Below are 27226 nucleotides of genomic sequence, written 5' to 3' on the forward strand. Positions count from 1 at the left end.
TGCCTGGACCGCTGAGCCACGGCCCAGGCCCAGAGACTTGTTTTACAGGGTGGGGTTGTTAGCTCAATTTGGTTAGGGTTAGGGTCCATTTGGTTAGTCGCCTGATATAACAGAGGCTGTTGCTGCATGTGCCTTCATGTTGCTGGTGGATGGTGTGGTGAGTGGATCGTGGGTGGGCAACAAACATAACATGCCCCTTGGAGACAGATTTAAATGTTACCGGGTGGGTGCATATAGTTCCCATATACTGATAGATACTGTAGGAGTCCATTTGGCCTGAACATCTAGTATTTGAAATCAACAATTAAATTATTATAATTTAAAGAAAGATAAATACAGCAACACGCTGAATATAAGAGTTGAATAAATGAAAAACAGCTGGAGTCTCTCATCTTGTTTGGTCCTCTTCTCCTGCGGAGATGCGTTTGCCTCGTTTGACCTCAGGTTCCACTCCTGAACATCCCCCATGCCCTCTTCTGTTTTCTCTGTCATCTTTATCTTGTTCTTCACGTCCTCCTCCACGCCCCGGTATAACGCCCTTACCTGCTTTGTCCACTTGTTCTCTTCATGAACCTCCTCCGTCTCTGCTCTTTTCAGGACACTGTCCTGCATTGTCTTCGCCTTCTTCACATCCTGGTTGCTCGATCGCTCTGCACCGAGGAGCTGTTCCACCAAAGCCTCCTTCTCTCGGATAATTTGGAACTTCTCCTCCTCCCACTTGTTCCTCTCATGCCACCTCTCCTCCTTGAGCGCCGCAATCACCTGGCAGCTCCTCTTCTCCTCGGCTTCCATCTCCTCCAGCCACTTCTGCATTTTTGTCATGTTGAACTCCTCAGTCCTCCGATCTTCCTCCATTTCCTCAATCTGCTCTTCCTGGACAAGGATCCTTTCGATCAGTTTGTCTTTCATGGCCTCCCATCCCTTCTTCTCTCTTACAAGGGCCTGGTTCATCTTCTTCAAGGCCTCGAATAACGTTCTTCTCCGCATGTAAAAGTAACCAAGCACACCTGCTAAGGCTGCCGCCGTGACAGTGCACTCTCTGACTTTACTAAACATGAACTGTTGAAACTCCTCAGAGGTCCATCATTCCTCACGGGTGCATATCTATGAAGCACTCAATCCGACATTTGTTTATATACTCACTAATTGATGACGTCATGGTCACTCTGCTGGTAGTATGTGACTGTTTCTCAACATCTGTCCTGGGGACCACCAGGGGTCAGAAATCTCAGAATGGACCCTTGCGGGTCTGTAACTCTATAAGCCGCATCTGCTAAATGCCTAAATTGTACATTGAAACTTGTAAGAGTGTACAATTGTAAGCAAATCAATTGTACATTGGTGTCCCAGAGATAAACAATGGTAATTAATTCATTGGGAGATCTAAAGATCAGAGGTCCTTTGACAAATGAATGTGAGCTTCAGTTCATGACCGTTTCCCAGGCTCACAAAGTGTTTGCGGACCGGTATAACCTAAATGGTGTTATATCAACAAGGATAGGATGATTAAAATATAGGCCTACTGTATGTCTTTCAGAAATGAATTTGGACATGTGGAAAACTTTAGTTAAACATGCAGAGTGGTGACGAATCCTTGGTATCTTCATTAGACTGAGACAACTTTTCACCGCTGTACATGGTTGGGAAAACTTGGGATCTTGCATGTCAGTGGGACATGTCCCGTGGACCGGCACCAGTAGAGGGGAACCTTTAAAGTAAACAATAGACACAGTATTTGCAGAAATATCAGTGCTGGGACAAGTAGCAATGTACATTTATAAGCCTTCCCCCCATGTTCACCCCCCATGTGGTCTGCGGTTCAGTCGACGGTCGATGTTTCCCTGATGAGCTTTGTCAGATTCTGAATCTTTGCTTTGGTTGACATGTCCACATGCTTGTCTCCAACTCTGACGATCATGCCACCAAGAATAGAGGGGTCACACTTTGTTTCCAGCTTGATAGTTTCACCCTTCTGAAGGAAACTCTTGAGGGCAACCTTCAGGTCAGCGAGCATGGCTTCATCCAGAGGGTGAGCGGTGGTGACAGAACAGAGCACCTCTCCACGGTGAGCACTCATCATCTTCGCAAAGGCAGCGATGACGCCGCCAGTCAGTGTCAGGCGGCCGTTGTCCGCCAAAACATTGATGAGGTTAATGGTGATAGGGGAGAGTTTTGCCCTGGTGAGAGCGTTACAGAACATCTGCTGTTTGACATTGCGTTTCACGTGGGGGTCCACGACGATGCCGGAAAGCTTGGGGTCCTTGATGAGGGTAGAAACTTGGGCCAATTCTCGCTCCACCTGATCCAGCTTGTTGTGCTTGCTGGCCGCAGAGTACAGAGCAGTGGCGTAGCGGCCCTCGACTCCATACACCTGGATAGGAGCTTTAGCCAGCGTGGCGTGTCTGATCACCGACGAGCTGAACTGACGGACATGCTGTCCCAGTGTGTGCGCTGCCATTTTCTCCTACAGCTGTCTGTCAAAACACAAGGATTATGAGAGTTGTGTTGGACTTTATGAACACATTTCTGCTATATATTTGCGATTGTTTGACTGCATTATGGTCACTACTATGTTGATTGCAAATATAATAATAGTATAAATTAAATTAATTTTGTACTGTGGTTATTGTTCAATGTATATTCTACAAAATGGATGATATCCCTTCAAAATGGCCTAGATGAAATATCGACTCTTGTTTTAAAGGCGTGGCAATGAAGGGGTTCAGCACTCATCTGAATGGGTGTATGATATGTTGCCAAATTATACCCAAATAAAACTGACATCATCAACATCACTCAAATACGGAGTTCCATACAGCTCAGGACTATTATTAGAGTATGTCGATTTGGGTGAATTTAAGATGATGATGATCAGTGATCAGTCTATGATGTTAGTCAATATTGATGTTAGTATCAGACTCCATATTTGGGCTCATTTTCAGCAATGCCCTGAAACACATAGACAGACACACGCATTTAAACCTGGGAGCTGACCAGTACAAACTCAGTCTTATACTGTTGGCCACTAACCATCTCCACTGAGTAGTTGGGGGTTCAGTGCCTTGCTCAAGGGCACTTCAACGGTGTTGGATGAGTTCCCGACCCAGGTTTTTCCTGCCCGCCCGGGGAATTGAACTGGCAACCTAATTCAATATTACTGTATATAGCCTACTGTAAACAGTGATTCAAACATTTTAACCCAGATATTAATTAACCGACCCTTATTTGATTCTCATTTGACATTTGTACACCTTCAGAGTGAGGATTTTACAGTGTATAGATAGGCCTATAAGATAGGGGACACGGATGGTAAATATATACAAGTGGCTGTAAAAATATGAAATCAATATTAACACCTACACTACTTGTCACTAAGGACCATTCATATTCCTGCATAAGGAGAAGAGACTGGAGCAGCACGGACATTTAAAGCCTTTTATTTAAGTGCTGAGTATACAAAACGACTATATATACTCAGCACCTAAATAAAAGGCTCTAAATGTCTGTGCTGCTCCAGTCTCTTCTCCTTATGCAACTTTGATGTCCCTGCACCTGTGAAGCACCGGATCAGCCGTTTCAGGCTTGAGGCGCGTTGGTAGACCCCCTTTCGACCATTCATATTCATCAAGGCTCATTCCTATGTTAATACACGCTGATGTGACACTTTGTAAACTATGTTGAAGTGTGCATTTAAGGGTTGTTCTTCTAATCGATGCATGTCATGCGTGTGCCCCTGAAAAATATCTGGGCGGATGGATGCTGTTTTACTTTCCCAAGGGGACTTCCAGTGACGGTGAAAGAGGACAGTGAGTGGTATGCATGCCAATGACCAATGCAACACTGTTTTGTTTTATGAGGTTCGCTAGCCCCTTACCTCCTATGCCTAGCTGTTTGAATGTGAACGATAGCGATGATTTCATTTGATTGGCTGCAACCCCATAGCGATGATTTAAATGGCTGACTAAAGTCTAAAGTACATATTGAGGATAAAAAGTTGGGCATATGCATCAAGAGGTGGCAAGAGAGCACCGAGCGGGTGTCTCTTCCTGGTTTTTAAACAGCTGGTGGAATGACACTTGCACACGGCTTCAACTTGTAGCGTCGGGAAAGGACGCATCAGTAGATTCACTAGATGCCAAAAGCAGCATTTTGCCGCGTGGGTGGAGGCGTGGAGCTTCATCTCCATCCACCAGCTGTTTAAAAACAGGAAGAGACGCCTGCCGCTCATCTTCGTGACTCCACTGTGTGGAATGGAAGCACCCAAAGCGTTTCCGTTTTTTTTGCCGATGCTACAAGTTGAAGCCACGCGTGAGCGTCATTTCTATCCACCAGCTGTTTAAAATCCCGGAAGAGACGCCTGCTCTAGGCATTTTTTGACCGAAGATATGTGCTTGCGCCCAGAAAAGTGAAGACTGTATGATGATAAGAGCGCCCCTCACTTTTACTTCACACGGATGTGATTTATTTTAGACTCGAGCACTAATTAAGCGTGACATCATGTGGCAGCCAGCAGTTTAAACAAACTTTACTCTGCTGCGTGTCTGTCACTCCCCATCTCCCTCTCTCCCCATTTCCTGTCAGCCTACTGTCCTTAGTGTCCTACTGTCCGTCTGTCCGTCTGTCTGTCTGTCTATCTATCTCACCGACACGTGGTAGGCTAGCCAATATTGACTCTCTACTACTCTTCTTCTTCTTCTTCATGGGGTTTTATGGCGGTTGGCATCCAAATAGTTGCATTACCACCCCCTTCTGTTACTCTCGTTCATTTACAGTCTATCCCATAACCCAGTTTCTTTCATAAACCTGATCACCGTGCCTCTCCCCGTATTATCCTCTGATGCACCAATTAACTTGTTAAAAGTGATTTCTTCCACTCCCAACCCTCTCAGCTCTTCCACCATACTCTCCCTTTCTCTCCGATACTGTCTACAGTCCATAATGGCATGCTCCACTGACTCCTCCTCCTGACAGTGTTCACACAGGCCTGTAGGATGTTTGCCCATCACCTTCAATGTTTTGTTTAGCCCACTGTGTCCCAACTTTAGCCGTGTTATTACTACTTCCTTTCTCCTGCATCCATTACTGTACCTTCTACTTCCAACCACTTTACTTTGGCTGCTGTAGCAATGCCTTCCTTTTCCTTCTCCATCCCATCTTTGCTGCCATTCTTCCATCCCCTTCTTCCATACCACTGACTTAGCCTCTGCTTTACTCATATGAATTTCCACCTCTCTCTACTACTCTACTGTCTAACTGTCACATTTACATTTACACCACAGTAGGTCAGGAGGATATCCCGGTGTGAACCCGCACCGCCCACAACTTGACGTCATCGCTACGTCGGCCGGTGCCAACGTGGAACGTGGAACGTCGACGTACCACACACACGCACACACACACACACACACACACACACACACACACACACACACACTGGAGACACTCGCGAGACACCAGGAAGTAAACCCAACTGTCACACACAGCACAGCAGTAACCTGTGTGTTACTCTTTTATTTTATTCTCTTTTATCATATTTACTTACCCATTATTATTAACGCTTACCTCACGGCTTCAGCACCGAGGAGCGACGCCTGACGGCTGCGTCCATTCAACACTGAAGGTAGAAATCAACACTTTTCACTACATTCATGTTAACAACAACAACAACAACAAAACTACTACTGCTACTACTACTAATTATTGTTATTGTTATTATTATTATTATAAGTCAGCTGTTTTGGTCACATTGTAGTGAAATTGTCAGTATTCATTTAACCATCCATAACTCCCAGACCTTTTTCGGGTCCATTTACATTTGTAACACTTTGGGAGTTCTACTGATCAACTGATGTTTACTGTAGACCTAATGGAGCATCTAATAAGTAGGCTATACACAATGCAGGCTTTGACATTCCAATAGATTCAGTAGGCTATAATCAGCCTTGATATGTTGCGTTTGACATGCATAATTGCATATGGAATGGATGTTAAAGTAGCAAGCCGTCTTATCTGGGATTCGAACCGGTGACCACAGGTCTCATGATGATGAGACCTGTGGTCACAGGTTCGAATGTCATGTCGAATGTCATGTCAAACGCAACATATCAAGGCTGATTATAGCCTACTGAATCTATTGGAATGTCAAAGCCTGCATGTGTAATTGTGTATAGCCTACTTATTAGATGCTCCATTAGGTCTACAGTAAAAATCAGTTGATCAGTTGAACTCCCAAAGTGGACCCGGAAAAGGTCTGGGAGTTATGGATGGTTAAATGAATACTGACAATTTCACTACAATGTGACCAAAACAGCTGACTTATAATAATAATAACAATAACAATAATTATAGTAGTAGAAGTAGTAGTAGTAGTAGTATAGCAGTAGTAGTTTTGTTGTTGTTGTTGTTGTTAACATACCCACTTGTTCAAAGGGGGAGATATTGAGCTTATAAGCTTTAGGCAGGGCTACTTAACCAGTAGCTGCTGTATGGATCCATTTGGTTTAATTAGTTTTAGATATATAAGGGTCCATTTGATTACCAACTCTCCATCATTTAGCTGACCACTGGTTGAGAATCCGAAATACTAGCAGAGCTATAGTACCCTCGGGGCGGACAACTAAGTATATAGAGTTTACATTCTTGAGTTCGAATGAAAATAGCCTTGTTCTATGAGGATTGTACACTGATTCTGCACCAATATGACTATGCAAAGATGCACAGAAGGCTGCTTTCTTAAGCAAATAACACGTTAAAGCATATTGTAATAATAATGTAATATTCCACAGGTGCTTGGTGCTTGCCAGGGTGGGACAAAAAATATTATTATTATTTATTTATTAATTAATTAGATTAATTGCATAAATACAATAGGCATAAATGAGGCGACAAAATGGCAATCCATTGATATACTGATTGATATCTAAAAACAGATGTCTAAAAAAGGGTTAGTCCTGGCGTGAGTGACAGGCATTATGATGAATGAATACAATACAGTAGCCTAATAATGTAAATTAATGTAGTCTATCTGATGTGAGCCCCCACTCTGAGTTAAATGAACACTGGCTTTTGGCCATATAGATTATTGGGGTCCCAGTCCAGAGAAACCCACCTCATGGCTTATGGCTGACCTCTGTGTTTTATGCTGCAAGCTGTACCATATTATTTGCTTTTGCTTTTAACTGTGCTATTGTACTAACTGTTTTTAACTTGTTGTACGGCAACCTTGAGTGCCCTGAAAGGCGCCTTATAAATAAAATGTATTATTATTATTATTAAAACTATTTTATTTGGGGTCCTTAAAATTGAAATCACTGCGTTAAACTGTAGACTATGGTTAGTTCACAGAATATACAATAACATAGCCTAGAATTAATATTTTCTGCATGCAGTGCTTCATTCCTGACAATGGGTTGTACTCATGGGTCTGTACTCAGACAGGGGTTAATGGGTCATACTCAGACAGACGTGTGTGCATAAGACCTGGCCCGATAAGAGATGTCACACCTCTCCTTCCATGGCTCTATGCTACACTAATGGCACAGAGCCTTCATTAGTATAATTTGTAAGAACTGTGGAGGAGGAAGAGGGGCAATTTCATACCAACATGGCTGCTGTGATAGAGCCTCCATAATCTCGAAGTCTTGTCATATGATGTCATGTCCCCCACCCTAAGGGTTCAGTGGTAACACGATTACGTTCAGTGAAATTCCACCTGTGAAATCTGATGAGAAAAACAATGGATGACCTGGAGGTCCAGGCAGGCAGACCATCCATCTTTTATTATCATCGTCACTCTCAGGTGGAAACCTTGTATCTCCACATTTCATCTTTTTGTCAGGTGAAACCTGACTAGTGACTACTCATGAAATGCAGATAGTAGGTTGTGACCCACAAACATATACACGTTACTACTAAAATTATAATCACAGTATCACACTAATATAGGGGGGAGAACACAACAGCGCTTCTTTCACATGACAAATATCACTATGTGATCATTTCTTGTTTATGTATTTGTTTTATAATATTTTAACCCATTGAGGCCAATTCTAAAATGCCTTCTAAATACAGTTTTCTGTTTCAGTTTCAGTTTCAGTTTTGAAGGAGGCTTTGAGAAGTCACACTTTTTCATGCCTGTTTTAGGACATTCCACATTCTGTGGAGTGTGGACTAATTTGACCCCATTTTTGTGAAATAAATAAATCTAACCACTGATTGGCTGAAAGGATAATAGGTCAGAGGGTGGTAAATTACGGGCAAAATGTACTCCCTTCTTAGAACCATTTGAGATTTAAATGTTTAAGTTAAAGCAGCACTTTAACCATTTTAAACCTTATGCTCGTAATTAATGCTCATTATGGCACCATTTCTGTCTACTCACTCTGTGGGCTGTATTTTGCGTGTCTTAAGTACCAGGTCTTATTACCTAACTTGAGTAAACTAAAGACCTGGAGGCGTGATCAAATTCAATGCCATTTGGCTATTCTGAGTGGCCAAAGAGCATTGATCAGCCTCCAGGTCTTTAGTTTACTCAAGTTAGGTAATAAGACCTGGTACTTAAGACACGCAAAATACAGCCCTGTGTCTCATTGGTGGGCTGTGGACAGTTCAGAAAGTTCAGAAACCTGCCTACCAATGGAATTTGCTTCCAAACTCAAACTCCTCACAGAATGTATGGACAGAAAGTAGCTCATGACAACATGACAACGGTTGATTTTTTATAAAAGAAAGCTAGACTTGACAGATACAAAGAAATCCAAGCTTTGCGTACTGCGGCAATCTTGGTGAGTTTAACGTTGTTTAATACAATCAGATGGGACTTTTCTGTTTGGATAAATAGACTGTCAAGGGTTGCAACTCTAGATGCCAGCATTATATAATTCTGAGTTGCTTGTGGCTATCATACTGCAGCACATACATAACCACAAACTTAAAGCCCTGTTATCATGTTTGTGTAATGATGATGTGACAGTGTCACTATAGAGTCCGATATGACGGTGACACATTGTAAGCGTGTAGATCTGTCATTTGTGAAAATGTTTGTGAAAAAGGGCTCTATATGTTAAATACAGTTACTTGTTTTGTGAATAATTAAAGTTAGATGTTGTTTTCGGATACTAAAGATTAATGTATCATATTATACTTATTTCCTATTTGTTGAAATGTCAAATGTTCGACTCCAAATTAATAGAAACTTTAATCAAATCTGTTTTTCAAACTGGGATTCATATTGAAGATAGATTATTTATATTAATAGTAATATTATAAATAGTATTATTATTAATATTATTATTATTATTATTAATCCTTACTGTCTTGTTTCCATTCTGATCCTATGTATTCAATTCATGAACATGACATGAAAAATAACAAAAAATAATCACAAAATGCTGTATGTACACTACAGTTTGTACACACACAGTGGAAGAAAACATAAGAGGGGTGTAAAGACTAAAGAGGGGGGTGGGTGATCTCTGGTATTTTGTAGTATAATGAAGAAACTAGACCTTCGGGCTTTACATCATGTTTCATGATACCAATCAAGTCACGTGTATTTGTCACCAAGTTCTTGCATCGCTTTGCTGAAATTCTCTCTCCACTACGCTACTTCTGAACACATTACCTCATTAATGGGGCGTGGCATGGAGGCTCCGCCTGTGGTACTGTTGAGGTGTTATGGAAGCCCAGGTTTGCTCGTCTGTGTGGATTAGTCTGGTGTCTCTCATCCTCTTGTCAACACAACAGATTCTCTGTGGGGTTCAGGTCAGGCCAGTCAAGCACAGTAATACCATGGTCAGTACACCAGTTACTAGTAGTTTGTGCTCTGTGGGCAGGTGCCAAGTGCTGCTGGAAATGGAAATCAGCATCTCCATAAAGCTTGTCAACGTATGGAACCACAAAGTGTGCTGTACAATCTCCTGGTAGTTGGCCGTGTTGACTTGATAAAACATATCGACACCAGCAGATTAATCATGGATTTGCACACACATTCACCATGAAGATCTGCTATGTTGTTCACCAAATACTTGCCTGTTTTAGCTGAATGTTTACAATGCCATGTCCAGAATAGGGCCTTTAGGGACCCAGTGTCACCTTGCTTAATATTTATTGTCTCACCAGATTATGGTGGGCCCCACACTAGCTACTAGTGCTACTAGCTTTTTTGAACGTCTTTCCCAATGTTGTTTAAATCAGTGCTTCTCAAACATTTTCATGTCAAGAAAATATTATGTAATTGTTGTGTGTGCGTATGTGCGTGTGTGTGCGTGCATCAGATGATGGTGGACCCCACACTGGCTGAGATGGGCAGGAACCTGGACCAGGCTATGAGGATCCTGGGAGATGGACAGAGGTGAGACGTACAGAAGCAGACAAAAGCTCCCCACACTTCACACAAGTCTGATTTCTACCTACTACACGGCTTGGTCGAATGCTTGATTCTGATTGGTCAATCATTATTGTCTCCACCAGGCCGAAGGCCGAGTATGTTTTGAGAGTATGTTTTGCCGTCCGTCCGTCCGTGTGTCCGTCCGTGTGTGTGTCCGTGAGCAGCTAATCTCGGCCACCGTTAACCCGGTCGATGCCAAATTTTGCACACACACTCCCTGGATGCCAACGATGAACCTCTGCCCCAAACTTTCCAGAACGGCCTGTTATAGCGCCACCAGGAGGCCGCTTTGTGCAAAACAAGTTTTTGCACAGTACACCTACAGATTTTGTCCAAACATTGCGCAAATTGGTACACAGTCTCTCTAGAGCCATTCAACGAAACCAGTCTTTCACATTTCTCAGACTCCATCCTGATTGGTTAAGATTGGCTTCCAAAGTTCACAGGAGTGCTCAGTTTCAAACAAAATGCTGCAAATCATGAACACATCGCGTGATTTCTGTGAAATTGTGCACGCACATTCCCACTAGGCAGAGGACGAAATGCCACATGAACAATTTCAACTCAGCCTCAAGGTGGCGCTATAACTGGCCGAAAAGTGTTTTTACCTCTAACTGCACGGATCTGTGGATAATTTACTTTTGTTGCCCTTTTATCCAACCACCAGATGAAGGCAAGCTGCAATGTCCTACATTCCTATCCTGGTGGAGACCTGTGCCCAGAAGGGCACTTCTTCTAGTATTCAACTGTATTCTGTATTATATTCCATAATGACGTATGTCTGTCTGCCCCCCCCCCCCCCCCGCCCCCCCCCCTCTCTCTCTCTCTCTCTCTCTCTCTCTCTCTCTCTCTCAGTGAGCCAGAGGTGGGGACAGGGAGACATAAAAGAACCAGCATCCCTGGACCTCTGCAGGGGAGGTAAGACTCCTCTCATTGCTAATCAACCCTAATCAATAGTGATGTCGTACCTAATCAACCCTAATCAATAGTGATGTCCTACCTAGACTCTAGGTATAGTGGCTCTCAAACACTTCCATGTCGAGGACCCCCAAAATGATTACAATAATATATTAGCCTATCGAAAGTCTCCTATTTTCAAGCTAGGCTATATTCGAGCTTGTAAATCCATAGAAATGGATCCCTGTCCCAAAAAGGGTTTGACTTTTGTTTGGGAACCACTGCTTCAGAGGATAAAATATGACCTCTGATCTGCGTCAGTTATATATTGTTTGAGTTCAGCTGAATGCTGTTTGTATAAGAACAGCGATTTGCACATCCTGCAATTATTATTTTTTTAGAAAACTGTTTTCATGACCACAAATGAACACATTGAGGGCATGACTAATTTTCAATGATGCCGACATTACAATCGGCCTCATGGTGGCGCTATAACAGCCCACTTCACGTTTTGGCCTATAACTCTTGAACCGTAGGTTGTAAAATCAAAATATATTTTCCCTGGATCCCTTGGCTCATGACGCATCTCCCTACAGTATATAGCAGCAATTTTTGTCCATTTTAAAGTTTCTTCAAAACACACTTTTTCCTCATCCACGGACAGATTTTATCCAAATATCACAAAAATCAGTACACATGATCTCTGGACCTATCCGATTAAAACAACACTGGCAGAAGTTTGATAGTCTGTATCGTTCGGTCGTAATCGTCTTCTGAAGTTAGTGGGACGGGGCTATTTTACAAAAAATGCTACATATCACGAGTGGAATGTCCAATCCACCCCACATTTGAATCACATGTCGAGGGTGGTTTAATCAACAGAACCAAAAGCAATTCCCATCCATAGGGGTGCTCTTTGTTGAAAAAATAAATAAATAAATTGGGGGTCACAGGGTGATGTGACATTGTAATTGGTGGGATGGGCCTATATTATCGATTGAGGCAACCACACTTTGCAATCTTCCCAGAAATGATATTTCTAGTTGCTTATGAAGACAATAATAGATGCGACATCACTGTGAGAGTAACGTTATTGCATTGGACGCATTGAAGAGAAAGAGCGAAAATAACACATCTATAAGCTAACAACGCGCCAGTGGGCGCCATATTTTGTGACACGTTGTGAGCTTGTAGATCGGCTATTTTCACTTAATTTTTTTCTTTTCTTTTTGAACATTTCTGATTATTTAGGAAATGTTTACTTACTTACTTACCTTGCCTATAATGACATGCCCAAAACCGGAAGGCCAGAGTGGATGTGCTAGACATGCTATCTGAAAGTAGCTGGAGTTTATGTGTTGTTTATGTTGTTTTGCAGTGGGCAGGACGTAGCCAGCATCCTGCAGCTGGTACACAACCTCATACACGACGAAGATGATGAAGACGAGGACACACCCGTCCATGTGTACGTTTTACACTAACATTCCACACTATTTCACTGTCAGCACTGGTTGTCAAACCTCTTTGTGTCAAAACAAAGTGCAAGGCCACATCACAAATCACATGCTACATCAGTGGTTCCCAAATTATTTTGGAGCGTCCCCACAGATGATTAGCTTAAAGGACAAGTCCGGACTAAAATAACATATAGGTGTTTCTTTCCTACTTATATTGATCCCAAATGACTGGCCATGGGGTCTATTTAGCAGAGTTGCCCCTGACGCCTAGTTTCCCCACCAGTCCCCACATGTCTTATGAGTACAGAACTCAAGTAAATGTACTCAGTCCACCACTGGTTACTTTTTTCATCATCTTCCGTCTGTGTGCGTGCGTGCGTGCGTGCGCATACATGCATGTGTGTTCTGCAGGCCGCAGCATGCGGGTGAACAGGGTCACATGGCGTTGCTGGGTCACAGCCTGGCAGCGTACATGTGTGTCATGGACAGAGAGCGGCTCAGGAAACTCACCACGCGTGTCATGTCTGACACAACGCTATGGCTCTGCAGACTGTTCAGGTAGGTAGGGGTGTGTGTGTGTGTGTGTGTGTGTGTGTGTGTGTGTGTGTGTGTGTGTGTGTGTGTGTGTGTGTGTGTGTGTGTGTGTGTGTGTGTGTGTGTGTGTGTGTGTGTGTGTGTCTGTGTGTGTGTGTGTGTGTGTGTGTGTGTCAGCTCATTGTTTTCATATTTGGCAGTTTGGGCCATGTCCACAGGTTGTCCAAGTGTAAGGCAAAGCAGCTTGCGGCATACTGTTCAATCTCCTCAGGCAGTCGGTCTATTTGGAGGAGAAGGTTCTTTTTGTACTCGTGATTTTTTCCCAGGTGTTGGTAATATGACAGACTGAAGTGCTGACTGTGAATACGTTTATGTGCATGTGTTGCCTACTTGCCTATATTCTGTACATTTAGGGCTTGTTTGGATTCAAGCACAGAGACGCATGATGTTTCGCGTGTGTGGGATATCAGAAGCAACTGAAAACTACGCAAGACATGGCCAAAGCATTTCCGGGCCAAAAACGTTGAGAACCCCTGCTGTACTGTACTGTACTGTACTGTACTGTACTGTACTGTACTGTACTGTACTGTACTGTACTGTACTGTACTGTACTGTACTGTACTGTACTGTACTGTACTGTACTGTACTGTACTGTACTGTACTGTACTGTACTGTACTGTGATACTTGCTTCACATGTTACATACCGAAAGACACAGCCACAGATTGTACAACTAATAAGAAGTGATTAATTTACAATTTACTTATCTTATTACTTTCGTGACATTGGATGTTCATATCATATCATCCCGTCCCTAATTCCAGGTATGAGAACGGTTCGGCGTACGTCCATGAGGATGACCGGGAAGGCCTGGTGAAGGTGTGCCGTCTCGTCATCAACGCTCGCTATGAAGACTATGCCACTGACGGCTACAACGCCCTGAAGACCTCACAGCCTGTCATCTACCAGAGCGCCACCTGCAGGCCTGGCCTGGGACAGCACCTCTGTAGCCAGGTACATGCTGTTGCTGTACACTTTGACTGACACACCCATGCAAACGCGCGCACACACACACACACACACACACACACACACACACACACACACACTCAGTAATGGGAACCATCCATGGGATCAATCTTTGTTCTTTCTGTAGATGTTGGCCGGTATTTGCATCCACACAAACGTGTTTGTTTGTTGTGTGAAGTGACGTTGTGATGTTTGTCTCCTCAGCTTGGCCTGCCTCTCTCCAGTCTATGCACGGTTCCATGTAACACCATGTTTGGATCTCATCACCAAATGGTACCAACACCCATGATTGTAATTTAACCATTATCTAAATCAGGCGTCTTCAAATGTTTTACAGACCTAGGACCGCTTAGCTGAGAGAGATATGAAAAAAAACATCATAGATTTCATAGATAACTTCATAGACTTGTTTGAAAGCACTATCATCAGTGTTTGTTGACACCACCAACCACTTAAAGCCTCCGTGTAAACACTTGACACATACGTAGACACTTCTGAACTTGATACGGTATACCTGAACACTTGTTATGTTGGCATTGAGCTATTTCGGTGTGTTCTAATGGCAGGACGTGGCGTTGTTGGACAAACTGATCAAAGAGGATGTTGAAGCGGGGAAATGTCCACTGCTGTTGTTGGCTAACGCAGGTCAGTGTAAACTCCATTGGTCGTTTTAGCATTGTTGCCTTTTATGCAAAATTACAAAGTGATGTAACAAATAAACAAGTTAAATGTTTTTTCGTGTGGTTCTCCTGATTTTGGATGAATTTGGTGACCCCTGGACATTTATGTTCTATTTATCAAAGAGCTGGAGAGACAGGGAGACCGCTGTTACTGAACAAACACTCTATCTATAGCAATGATTTTTATCTCAATATAGAGCGCAAACATTAGGACCCCGATTGATGTATGTACGTATTTTGTATTGTATGTATTTTGCGTCATACCCCCATATGAAAACAATTTGTTTCAGGGGGCCTGGAAACTGGTTAAATGGATAGTGATGCTATATTAGCTATTATTATTCTCCACCCACACACACACACACACACCCCCAGACCACACTTTGAGAACCACTGGACTTCATTGTCCATTGGATATAAGAAATGTACTTATTTAGTATACTATTCGTATGGTCCCTAACTATGCGTGCTTCCTCAGGTACCCCCGCTGCAGGTCACACTGATAAACTGTCTCGTCTGAAGGAGTTATGTGAACAATACAACATGTGGCTGCATGTGGAGGGGTACAGTATGAAACCTCTAGTATTATGTTATGTGAACAATACAACATGTGGCTGCATGTGGAGGGGTACAGTATGAAACCTCTAGTATTATGTTATGTGAACAATACAACATGTGGCTGCATGTGGAGGGGTACAGTATGAAACCTCTAGTATTATGTTATGTGAACAATACAACATGTGGCTGCATGTGGAGGGGTACAGTATGAAACCTCTAGTATTATGTTATGTGAACAATACAACATGTGGCTGCATGTGGAGGGGTACAGTATGAAACCTCTAGTCTGAAGGAGTTATGTGAACAATACAACATGTGGCTGCATGTGGAGGGGTACAGTATGAAACCTCTAGTGTTTGCTCTATGAAACCTAATATTTATATAAACCTCTAGGATTATATATATAACCCCTGGTATGTATTTATATAATTTATGAAACATCTAGTATTTTTTTTTTTAATATTCTGTGTAACAGTAAAACATGTGGCTGCATGTGGAGCGGATACTGTATGATGTTTTGACCCTTATCGATTTCTAATCGATTTCAAAGTATTTGTATCGGCCACCTGATGTCTTAAGTCTAGGGATGGAGCTCGATAATCGATACCTGAAATGTTATGTTATGTTAATGTTATGTCGTCATTTAGTGCCCTTTAAAGTCCGTAGACTTGGCTGGCAAACGATGTATGTCATAGGTGCTCTATCTAAACAAGCATTAAAGTCCATAGACTTGGCTGGCAAACGATGTATGTCATAGGTGCTCTATCTAAACAAGCATTAAAGTCCGTAGACTTGGCTGGCAAACGATGTATGTCATAGGTGCTCTATCTAAACAAGCATTAAAGTCCATAGACTTGGCTGGCTCTAAAGTGCTCTCTAAAGTACTCTAAAGAAACATTGTAATATCATCAAAGTCCATAGACTTGGCTGGCAAACGATTTACGTCATAAGTGCTCTAGTCTAAACAAACACAATTAGGACTTAACACATGCCTTCCCGTTACTGTAGGCGGGATCGTGAGGCTAGTGTAATGCGCAAAAAAGGCAGAAGAAGAGACCACTTCCACCCGACCTGGAAGTGATAGCACTCCGTATTTAAGCCAAATCCTCATTCTAGGCTGTGTATCAACGCGCAATGGATTAACATCAGCATCAAAACATGTTATTATTTTTAATGCTGGATTAATGCTTATTAATCAAATCTCGTAGTAGCTAGCTATTCACGAGATTATCTCGTGAATAGCTAGCTATTCACAAGATTATCTTGTTCGGTTAATCTTCAAAAGCCATGCATTGGAGGGGCTGGTGCCCCTCAAAAAACTTGGATTTGATTTAGAAACAAACAAAATAACAAATATAAGTAAACACTGTACAAATTACATTTTTATAAGCCCCATTTCAAAGACTCTAGTCTAGACTCTAGTCTCTTGGCTCTAGTTGTAATGGCTTTGTCTCTTTTAGGGTCAACCTGGCAACACTGGTGCTGACCAAAATGTCCTCTACTGTAAATGTAAGTACATGGAAGATGTATTCATTCCAGCTCAGTTTCTATAACCAAACACAGATACAAAAAGGACATTGGGTGGGTCTAATGATTTGCCAATCAGTGCCACTGGCTGTGTGTGTCAAGCTGTGTGCAGAGACTTTACTGTAGGTCAGTGGTTCTGAAACTGGACTTCAGGGGTCCTTGAGGGGGTTCCAGGGGGACCCAAGCAAAATGAGTTAATATAGCATCATTTGAAAAAAGAATATCTACAAGCTTACGCCCAATGTGAAGAATTTTGAATATCTTTGAAACATTTCAATAACACAAATCGTTCCGAGCACTCACAAAATGTGGAGGAGAGGATCTAAAGTATATATATACAAAAAGAATTGCCTGTTTTGTGTGTGTGTGTGTGTGTGTGTGTGTGTGTGTGTGTGTGTGTGTGTGTGTGTGTGTGTGTGTGTGTGTGTGTGTGTGTGTGTGTGTGTGTGTGTGTGTGTGTGCGCGTATGGGTGTTGCACACGCTACAGGCGGCCACCAGCAGTGACAGCATGACGCTGACATTAGGACCATGGTTGGGTTTGCCTGCAGTGCCAGCTGTCACTCTCTACAGACATGAAGACCCTGCTCTGGTAACACCATTACCACTAGCTGTTGCTTTATCTTAACCACTAAAAGGACCACTTCACCTGGTCATATCTTAACCACTAAAAGGACCACTTCACCCGGTCATATCTTAACCACTAAAAGGACCACTTCACCCGGTCATATCTTAACCACTAAAAGGGATCACTTCACCCTTCACCTGGTAATTTCAAACATGTCTCATATAACCTCTTATATAACTTTCCAGGAAGAGAAAGGCCATTCTTCTGACTACTGTGTGATGTCATGCATTATTTGTAAATCATCCACCATGATGTTGAGTCAACTCGGTGCATAGAAATCATAGGAAAAAAATAAAACTAAACTAATATGTATCTTTGAGCAGTGCAGCCGCTCCAATGCACAGATGTGCGTATGTCTGTCTGTCCGTTGATATGATTGGACATCATGTTGTTGACATCATCAGACGTCATTATTGTGATGAAAGGCACCGCTCACTTCACACAACTGTGATTTTGTTCTTGTATGTTATCTTGATTTATTATATATTTATTATATTCTATATTTATATGCCTTTATTAACTCAGCCAAATACATGTGCTGGAAGCAGGGCCATACTGTATGTTTTTGGCTCTGACTGTGTGCTTACACGTGTGTATCTCAACGCTGGCAGCTCAAAAAACTTATGGGCACGGCCAATATAGTTTAGCCTTTTAAGCTTTTGCTTAATCTTTTTCTTCCTAGGTCTTACTCTATTCCTTAATTAGTCACTTTATGATTTGCAAAAATGTAAAGCACGTTTTAACATGTATTCTTTTTGGTTAAAACAATTAGCAAATTGTGAGCAGAGGATGAGCATGATGATAATTCTTTTCTTGTTTTTCTGCTTGTGCGTGTGTGCGTGCATGCGTGCGTGTAGTCTCTGGCAGCAGGCTTGACATCCAGTCAGCCCATGGAGAAGCTGCGTGCGCTGCCTCTCTGGCTCTCCCTGCAGTACCTGGGCCACACGGCCATTATCCACAAGATCTCTCATGCTACGTCCTTGGTAAGAAGTTAAGAACCTGCACTGTTGAGTAGGGCTGGGTGCAATAACCGCAATATTGCCATTTTAAATTTACCGCAGTAATGAACCTGACACAGCGGTATGCGTTACATAACCGCGGTGTCAGGTTCATTACTGCGGTAAATTTAAAATATAATAAAAACAGGCAACCTAAGTTATAGGCCTACGGTCGGGTGGTCGGGTGTTTCATGCGCTGCGCTGCGCTGCACTGCGCTGCGCTGCACTGCGCTGCGCTGCTGACCCGACATTACCTTGGAGTGAGAATGCGTGCCATTGTGATTCCGAATAAAAATGACAGTGTTTGAAATCATTCCAACCCGATAGACCTACCTAACCTCTCTTTTGTCAGTTGAAATCTCACAATCCGCTCTATCTCCTTTTCCCCTCTAGAGCCAACAGCTGCTGGAGGAGCTGAGGCCTGTGGCTTCCATCAGAACATTGGTAGGTGATCATGATGCAAGCATCTAAAAACAAGCCAAAAAAAGGAAAAACTACTCTGAGAACCAATGCCTTTAGCTGCAGTGTTCATTTTGACAGCAAATTATGATTTAGTCGTAGTCTTTTACACTCTAATTGGTTTTAGTCTCATTTTAGTCATCTGACTTTTTTTTTGACTATCGTAAATATAGGATTTTTGTCTTTTTTTTTTAATGGAATCGTCAGTATTTCTTTTCACCGTTTTAGTAATCATAAGCTAGTTTCTGTTTAGTTTCTGTTAGTGAAAAAGGGTCAACACACATTTTTCGCCATCGTTTTTTTTATAGCTTTAGTCGACTAACAGTGATAGGAATTTGTCAACTAATCGACACATGTAAAATAGTGCTGACAGAAAGCAGCCTTTTCAGGGTGGTGAGGTTGAGAACAGGACAATATTTTAATTAGACAATCTTCTTTCCCTCCAGGTAGAAGATGAGCTCACCTCTCCTGTGGTCGTGTTCAGGTTCTCCCAGGACACCAGTGCTGGTGAGATGTCCCCCCCCCCCCCCCCCCCCCCCACACACACACACACACACACACACTAAACTTGACTTCATAGACGTGTCTATCATCACTTGTTGTGGAAATTACACTATCTTTTCTATTCATGAGTTGGATTCATTCAAACAAAGGGTTATTTCACTTGAAAAAAAACTTTTGTTAATCTATCACATAGGCAGGGCATATTAATCAAATCTGTGAATAAATTCCTTACCAATCAATGTCTTCACCAATGTGTTTGTATTGGGGTACTATTAACATCCTATATACAGGCACATTGGGGTACCATTAACATCCTATATACAGGCACATTGGGGTACCATTAACATCCTATATACAGGCACATTGGGGTACCATTAACATCCTATATAAAGTACAGGCACATTGGGGTACCATTAACATCCTATATACAGGCACATTTTTCAAAATGTAATTTTGCTTTAGCATGCGAGGGGTCAAACTAGGGGTTTTCATGATTCTGAATCCATTGCAAGCATTTGTTTTGCCCAATTTAGTTTTCCTTGGGCTAAAAACGGCCATATAGCCACTTTTCCAAATGTGATGACCTTTGATTCACATTTGTGAATCAAATTGGTGCAGAGATTTATTGGTAAGGAATCTATTCCCAGATTGGACACTGTTTTGATCATTTTCCCATGTGTTTTCCTTCCCCAGAGTGGAGTCGGGGTTCAATGGAGGGCTACTGCACTGGAGACAGAGAGGTGCTGGACACCATGAACACATGGGTGAGTCCAGTCACAGTGTTGCTTTTGACAGAAGAGTTTGATATCATTTTAGTCATAGTCTTTTGCATACAATTCAAAGTCACATTTACAGTCACATTTTAGTCACCTGAAATGTTTTAGTTTTAGTCAAGCTTTTTAGTCGACTAAATCAGGGTTTCTCGAAGTGGGTGCAGTGGCACAGTCCTAGTCCAGGGCCCGCAGAATAATATTAGGAATTCATCAATATCACATTGCAATGTACTCGATGAGTTATTTATCCTTCAACCCAAACTCTACTCTACGCGTTGAGAGCTTGTAGATCGGCTATTTTTTGTGAACAAATTCCCCCCAGAATAGGGATGGTTTAAGTGGTTCAAAACAAATATTCCTCCTTCCATCTTAGGGAGAAATATTTGCATAGTGTAATATGACATGAGTGTAATTCTGGGTGCCGTGGATCAAAAAGTTATACTTAAAAACGTTTGAGAACCACTGGACTAAATCTACAGTTGATTTAGATGACTAAAATGTACTGTGACGGTCGTTGTAATGCCTGATTTATACTTTCACAAATCACACATTAGGACTTTTTATTCCATGGGAGTTCACTTGTATTTTAAGGACAGGAATTGTTAGTTAGTTTTGAGTTTGAGTAGGGAGTCGAGAACATTTCTGCTTGCCGGGTCAAAGCTTTTTAAAGTAATAATAATATCCAGGATTATCTATATAGCACTTTTCATGTGGGAGCCAGGGGAGAGAACAGAGACAACAAAGTGTGTGTGTGTGTGTGTGTGTGTGTGTGTGTGTGTGTGTGTGTGTGTGTGTGTGTGTGTGTGTGTGTGTGTGTGTGTGTGTGTGTGTGTGTGTGTGTGTGTGTGTGTGTGTGTGCGTGTGTGTGCGTGTGTGCGCACTGCGTGTGCGTGTAGCTGGGAGAGCAGCTGATTACTCAGGTCCCCAGCTGTGGGGTGGATGTGGTTCAACTGGAGGATGAAGGCACCTGCATTCGCTTCAGACCCCTGATGACTGCTGCAGGTAAGACACACGCACACACAAACTCACACACTTTTTTCCTAGATTTCCTAGTTTAATAGACTTGTTTGATGTTTGACAGCACTATCATCAGTTTTGTGTAGACGCTTTGCGGACTCGTTTCACCGTTTTAGTGCTTCTTCAGCAACCTTTGCTTCTAAATCTTGGCCTTTAGTGGCGATATTTTTATTATTATTTTTTCCCCCCATTTTTTCACCCAGTGTCAATTATGTCATTTAATCCTGGGCGCTACACTTCCTCTGCCAACGTGGGGTGGGCAGCGGACTGACCTCATGCTACCTTCTATGCATGAGGAGTCCAAGCTGCTTCTTTTCACCTGATAGGGGAGAGTTTCCCCAGCCGGACGTAGCGAGTGGAAGGAACACGTTATTCCGACCAGTCCATTTCCCCTCCATCAGGCCTCCCCGGCTGGCCAGGGGGAGGTATTTTAGAGACCAGGATTACTGAACGTTTTTTGTGAGGGACACGGGGAGAACATGCAAACTCCACACAGAAAGGCCCTTTCACCAACCCCACCTAGAGTATGGGCACTGATGACGCAGAGGAGCCCACAGCATTCCCAGCGGGAATCAAACCCAGTGTTCATGCATTTTCAAAAATAGCAGAAATAGCAGATCTAACTGCTTACAACTCGAGTTTGTAGATCAACTATTTCCGATATTTTATAAATGTTTTGGAAAAGAAAATAATGTTTTTATTTTAGTTTTAGGGATTTAAGTTATTCGTCAATATCTGCCCTGTGCCTAATGCTGCGTTCAGACTGGCAGATACAAAAGATACAAAGAAGCAAAACTACACTAGCGTATTTGTAACTTTGTATCTGAAGTTGAAACCAGCTCAAGGTTTTTGTAGCTGTTGCAGCAGCTACCAACGTCGGATGTATCTTTGTATCGTCATGTCGCTGGCTTCCATTGTAAATGAACGGTAGACTATATCTTTGCATTATTTATTTGTGTGACAATGAATCGCCAAATTCGAGGTGTAATCCTGATAGCCATAACTAACGGTGTCTGTCCCACAGTGTTGGGGACAGAGTCCAGGGATGTAGGGACTCTGGTGCAGACGGTGTGTGAGCTGGTACCTGTGTTGAGCTCCACACTGCGTCTCAAGCAGGACTTCAGAGAGGAGGTTCATCGCCACGGCTCCTCGCTGCGCTACGTAGAGGACCTCAGCTGGCCTGGCCTGGGAGCAGTATGGTAAGTGTGCCTCTGCTTTTGATTCTTCATTTTTGTTGCTTCTCAAAAATAGCAGATCTACAAGCTCACGTGAGCGATATATCGGCTGATCATTTCAGCCAAACCAATTTCAGTCGGGTTCCAGTTTTATCACACATTGTGACTTGTTGGTTCTGTCACAATGTGACTAAATTGTAAATAAATTGCTTGATTCCGATTGGTGGAGTTTCTACGTCCTACCGGGGAAACTTCCCCCCCTGTCAGGTGATCAGTCCTCATGCATTGAAGAAAGCATGAGCTCAGTTCAGGGCTCTCCCCAGGTTGGCAGAGGGGGAGTAGCGCCCAGAATTACAGCTTAGGCAAAAAAAATGGGTTACAAAATGGATAAAAAAATATATAATAATAATGTAATTTGATATAATCGCAGGTGACATGTCGGTCTACTCTACGGATATGACTATTGATGGGCCGGTGCAGGTTATCAAAATTGGACCTGTGCAGGACTCCTACTCTTCCTGGCGCCTGTTGGGCGGCAGGAGTAGGACGAAGGCTCTACGAGTCTACGTCCTCCCGGTGGGGGCTCCTCCTCACTGGCAGTTGAGTCAGTAGGATACGACAGCAGTGACAATACACAGAAATGTGTGTGGAGAGGAATCAATTGAGTAGTGGAGTAATAAGACGGATAAGGAATGGTTAGAGAGGTCATTGTTTAGAAATAAAGCAGGGTGATATGATCCACCATTCATTATCCATTGTATGTTACTGTGTTGATGTGTAGATATGAGCCTCAGGCAGACGGCATGGATGAGATTAACACTGGTTAACAGAGTGTAATGTTACTGTGTTGATGTGTAGGTATGAGCCCCAGGTAGACGGCATGGATGAGAGTAAGACCCAGCAGCAGGTTGAACACATCAACAGTGAGCTGCTGAAGAAACTACAAGAGCTGGATGCTGACCTCACTTTCTCCTCTGGTGAGTCAGTCTGTACACCCTCCAAACCTTCAAAACCGCCCTCAAGACCCACCTCTTCAACATTGCCTTCCCTAACTAACCCTTTTCACTGTCTTTTAATGTTTTTTAGCTTCTAGTGATTATTTCTTTTTTCTATTAAAGTTGGTTTTATTTGTGTTGTTCTCTGTAAAGCGTCTTTGGGTACTCAGAAAAGCGCTATATAAGTTTGAGATATTATTATTACACACCATATACTGTATGGAGCTGGCCTGTTCTGACATCACAATGGTGTTCTGACATGTGTATAGACTCCATTTTTGGGCATTTCCCCATTCCCGCCAGACTATATATATATGACCACAGTCTCAGGAAAATGCTACATCCATCTGGGAAAAACCGCAAATCCTAACAGATTAATCCAGTTTGATTCCTGGATTTTTGGCACTCGTTACAAATAACTTGGGACTCGTAAAGAGGCACAGTCAAACATGGCTAATGCAGGAAGCTCTGTGGCTTCACTGTGGACTGAAGTGAACCGCTGTGGACAGACGGGAGACTACACCCGGGCCATAAACTCCATAAACACCATTCTGGATGAGGTCCAGGATGATGAGACAGCCCTTCACTGCAAGATTGTGTGTCTTATCCAAAATGGCAACTTTAAAGAGGCATTGGATGTCATAAACACCCACTCTGAGGTCTTTGCCAGTGATACTGTTGCTTTTGAGAAGGGTTACTGTGAGTACCGGCTGAACAGAGTGGAAAGTGCCCTTAAGACCATTGAAGGTGCTTCCAAGCAGACTGACAAGTTGAAGGAACTCTTTGGCCAAGTTCTTTACAGACTGGAGCGCTATGAGGAATGCAAGGCTTTGTACACAGACCTGATCAGGAACTCACTGGATAAATATGAGGAGAAGAGGAAGACCAACCTGGCTGCTGTAGTCGCTGCTTTGAGTCATTGGGAGAGGGAAGAAGCCTCCCTGAACCATCTTGGCCTGCCTGAAACAACCTATGAGCTTTGCTACAACGCTGCCTGCACCCGTATTGGTCAAGGTCAGCTTACAGAGGCCCTCAATAAACTCCAGCAAGCAGAACAGCTTCGTAGAGCTTCCTTGAGTGAGGATTCAGATATGATTGAGGAGGACATAGAGTCCAAGCTGGCTGTCATCCACTCGCAGATGGCCTACATCATGCAGTTACAAGGCAGACCAGAGGAGGCCCTGCAGCTCTACAACCAGGTCATTAAGCTCAAGCCGCTGGATGTGGGGCTGCTTGCCGTGACTGCCAACAACATCATCACAATAAACAAGGACCAAAACGTGTTTGACTCGAAGAGGAAGGTGAAGCTAACGAACGCCGACGGTGTGGAGTACAAGCTGACCAAGAAACAGCTGCAGGCTATAGACTTCAACAAAGCTCTTCTGGCCATGTACAGCAACCAGGGCGAACAGTGCAGGAAGCTGGCATCCAGCCTCCAGGCGCAGAACCCAGGTCACCCCCGGCCAGCGCTGATCCAGGCAGCCCAACTGTGCAGGCAGAAACAACACAGCGAGGCTATGGAGCTGCTGCAGAAATTCTCCCAACAACATCCCGAGACTGCAGCCAGCATTAAAATGACGATGGCACAGCTGTACTTGATTCAAGGTCATGTTTCAAAAGCATGTGACGTCTTGCGGTCAATTGAAGATTTCAAACACAAACCAGGAATTGTTTCAGCCCTGGTGACGTTGTATGTCCATGAAGAAGACATTGACAGCGCCATCGATGTTTTCAGCCAAGCTCTTCAGTTCTACCAAGCCGAGCAGTCCGGATCCCCATCACACCTGGCAATAGTACGGGAAGCTGCTAATTTCAAGTTGAAGTACGGACGTAAAAAAGAGGCTATCAGTGATTTGGAACTGCTTTGGAAGCAAAACACCAGTGACGTGCACACGTTGGCCCAGCTCATCCTGGCCTATTCCTTGGTGGACACGGACAAAGCCAAGTCCCTGAGTGAGCACCTCCCATCCCCAGACGCCATGGCTTTCAACGTGGATGTGGACGAGCTGGAGAAGTCACACGGTGGTGCGAACTACGTCAGGAAGAAGACTGCTAAAGTCACGGGAGAAACCCTGTCCAAAGAGCAGCAGGGCCAAGGCACTGTCAAAAAGGTGAGGAAGAAGAAAAAGAAAGGAAAGTTGCCCAAGAACTTTGACCCCACATTGAGCCCTGACCCAGAGAGGTGGATGCCCCTGAGAGAGCGCTCCTACTACCGGGGCAAGAAGAAGGGAAAGAAGCAGGAGGAGGCGGTGGGCAGAGGAACACAGGGAGCATCTGCAGCGCAGTGTGACCAGCTGGATGCCAGTAAGATGGCTAGCAGCCCCCCGACATCTCCAAGACCAGGCTCTGCGTCCGGTTCTGCTACCACCAGTACTGGGGCCTCTCCCCGACAGCAAAAACATGCAGCCTCCTCGGGGGCTCCCCGAAACAAGAAGGTCCCCCAAAAGAAGAAAAAAGGAGGGGGGAAAGGAGGCTGGTGATCAGACACAAGGCCAGACTAGAAGAGGGGGGGTAGATTAAATCTGACCCGGAGTCGTTCATTGAGAGAGTGACACTCACAAGAAATAATGTATAATGTTCAATAATTGGTTTGGATTTAGAAGAGTGGAGATACAAGGTTTTTGCCCCCGACAGCAGCAACAACAGGAATATTGTGGCTGTCAGGGGCAATATTACCTTGTATCTTTTTAATGTCTACCTACTTCATCATGCAACAGTGTCACACAGAAGTAGTGAAAATAGAAGATATGAAGCTTGAATCGGAATCCTGAAAAGTAACAGTTTTGGACATAACGGGTGGAACCCGACAGCGTTAGCACACTAGCTACATTTAACCAGACTTTGAAGCGTTACCACAACTATTAATGAGAAGTACACATTTACTGTTATTTCAGCTAGGCTATTTTTGCTAATAATAAAGATGACAGACGTTTGAGAACAACAGCGTTTGATAGGTTTGGCACACCATCAGTGTCAATAGACGCTCTGTAAGCTCTGTGCACTTCTATTTTTCAATAGACAGTGCTAGAACCTAAAATGACACAGATGCCTTGCCAGTCTTAATATGTTTTGAAATAGTGAGAATAGCAGATGTACAAGGTTCAATATGTTGCATTGTGAGATTGTAGATCTGATATTTTCATTTTTGTGCATTTTTTCTTGCATGACATAGTAGGGCATAGTTTTCATATCATATATATCATATATCATACTTGCCCAACCAATCAAATCATCACAAATACCATTCCGGCCAATTTGCGTCTTCACTTTTCTGTCCTCACTTCTGGCTTCAATGTTTGTGTTTGCACAGACACCAAAGGCCGGGCATAGGAGGGGCTAGCGCCCCTCAAAAACAACATAGGAGGGGCTAGCGCCCCTAAAAAACAACATAGGAGGGGCTAGCGCCCCTCAAAAACAACGTTGAACTACAAAAACAAGTCATTTGAAAAGGTTCAGGCTGTCATGGCAGACATGTGAACAGTGTACACTGCTCTCTCCTTCGTTTGTATGAAAGGAAGATAAGAGACAGACATGTGAACAGTGTACACTGCTCTCTCCTTCCTTTGTATGAAAGGAAGGTAAGAGTATACTTGTATGGAAGAAAGCTGCAA

General features: G+C 43.2%; 3 protein-coding genes across 5 annotated transcripts in view; 2 read left to right on the forward strand and 1 right to left on the reverse strand.

Annotated features, from left to right (window-relative positions):
* Nucleotides 1–1819: 1819 nt before the first annotated feature.
* On the reverse strand, nt 1820–2458 carry LOC310868503 (ATP synthase subunit O, mitochondrial-like; the record flags this gene model as incomplete). Its single annotated transcript, XM_083778958.1, has 1 exon — nt 1820–2458. The coding sequence occupies one exon, from the start codon at nt 2456–2458 to the stop codon at nt 1820–1822; it is 639 nt and encodes a 212-aa protein (XP_083635084.1).
* Nucleotides 2459–5440: 2982 nt separating this feature from the next.
* The window catches only part of pdxdc1 (pyridoxal-dependent decarboxylase domain containing 1), a 29066-nt gene continuing 7280 nt past the window's right edge, over nt 5441–27226 (forward strand). For 2 of the 3 annotated variants that reach the window (XR_014570187.1, XM_083780723.1), the window contains exons 1-18: nt 5441–5620; nt 10275–10351; nt 11243–11305; nt 12663–12749; nt 13153–13299; nt 14099–14288; nt 14508–14576; nt 14870–14948; nt 15462–15546; nt 17002–17050; nt 17557–17658; nt 18552–18677; nt 19086–19136; nt 19598–19658; nt 20349–20419; nt 21325–21430; nt 22470–22644; nt 23479–23597. Coding sequence is in view for 2 of the 3 variants with exons in the window: in XM_083780723.1 (XP_083636849.1) it covers nt 10275–10351; nt 11243–11305; nt 12663–12749; nt 13153–13299; nt 14099–14288; nt 14508–14576; nt 14870–14948; nt 15462–15546; nt 17002–17050; nt 17557–17658; nt 18552–18677; nt 19086–19136; nt 19598–19658; nt 20349–20419; nt 21325–21430; nt 22470–22644; nt 23479–23597 (1657 nt within the window). In the remaining variant the exon portion in view is untranslated. The remainder of the gene's footprint in view (nt 5621–10274; nt 10352–11242; nt 11306–12662; nt 12750–13152; nt 13300–14098; nt 14289–14507; nt 14577–14869; nt 14949–15461; nt 15547–17001; nt 17051–17556; nt 17659–18551; nt 18678–19085; nt 19137–19597; nt 19659–20348; nt 20420–21324; nt 21431–22469; nt 22645–23478; nt 23598–27226) is intronic. The other variant, XM_083780724.1, reaches the window with a different exon arrangement.
* Nucleotides 24065–26095, forward strand: LOC310869798 (signal recognition particle subunit SRP72-like; the record flags this gene model as incomplete). The annotated part of the gene is made up of 1 exon (XM_083780725.1): nt 24065–26095. One exon carries the CDS (start codon nt 24065–24067, stop codon nt 26093–26095), a length of 2031 nt encoding a protein of 676 aa, XP_083636851.1.

This window comes from Protomyctophum parallelum (assembly GCF_964188405.1).
Source record: "Protomyctophum parallelum genome assembly, chromosome: 13".
Classification (NCBI taxonomy): domain Eukaryota; kingdom Metazoa; phylum Chordata; class Actinopteri; order Myctophiformes; family Myctophidae; genus Protomyctophum; species Protomyctophum parallelum.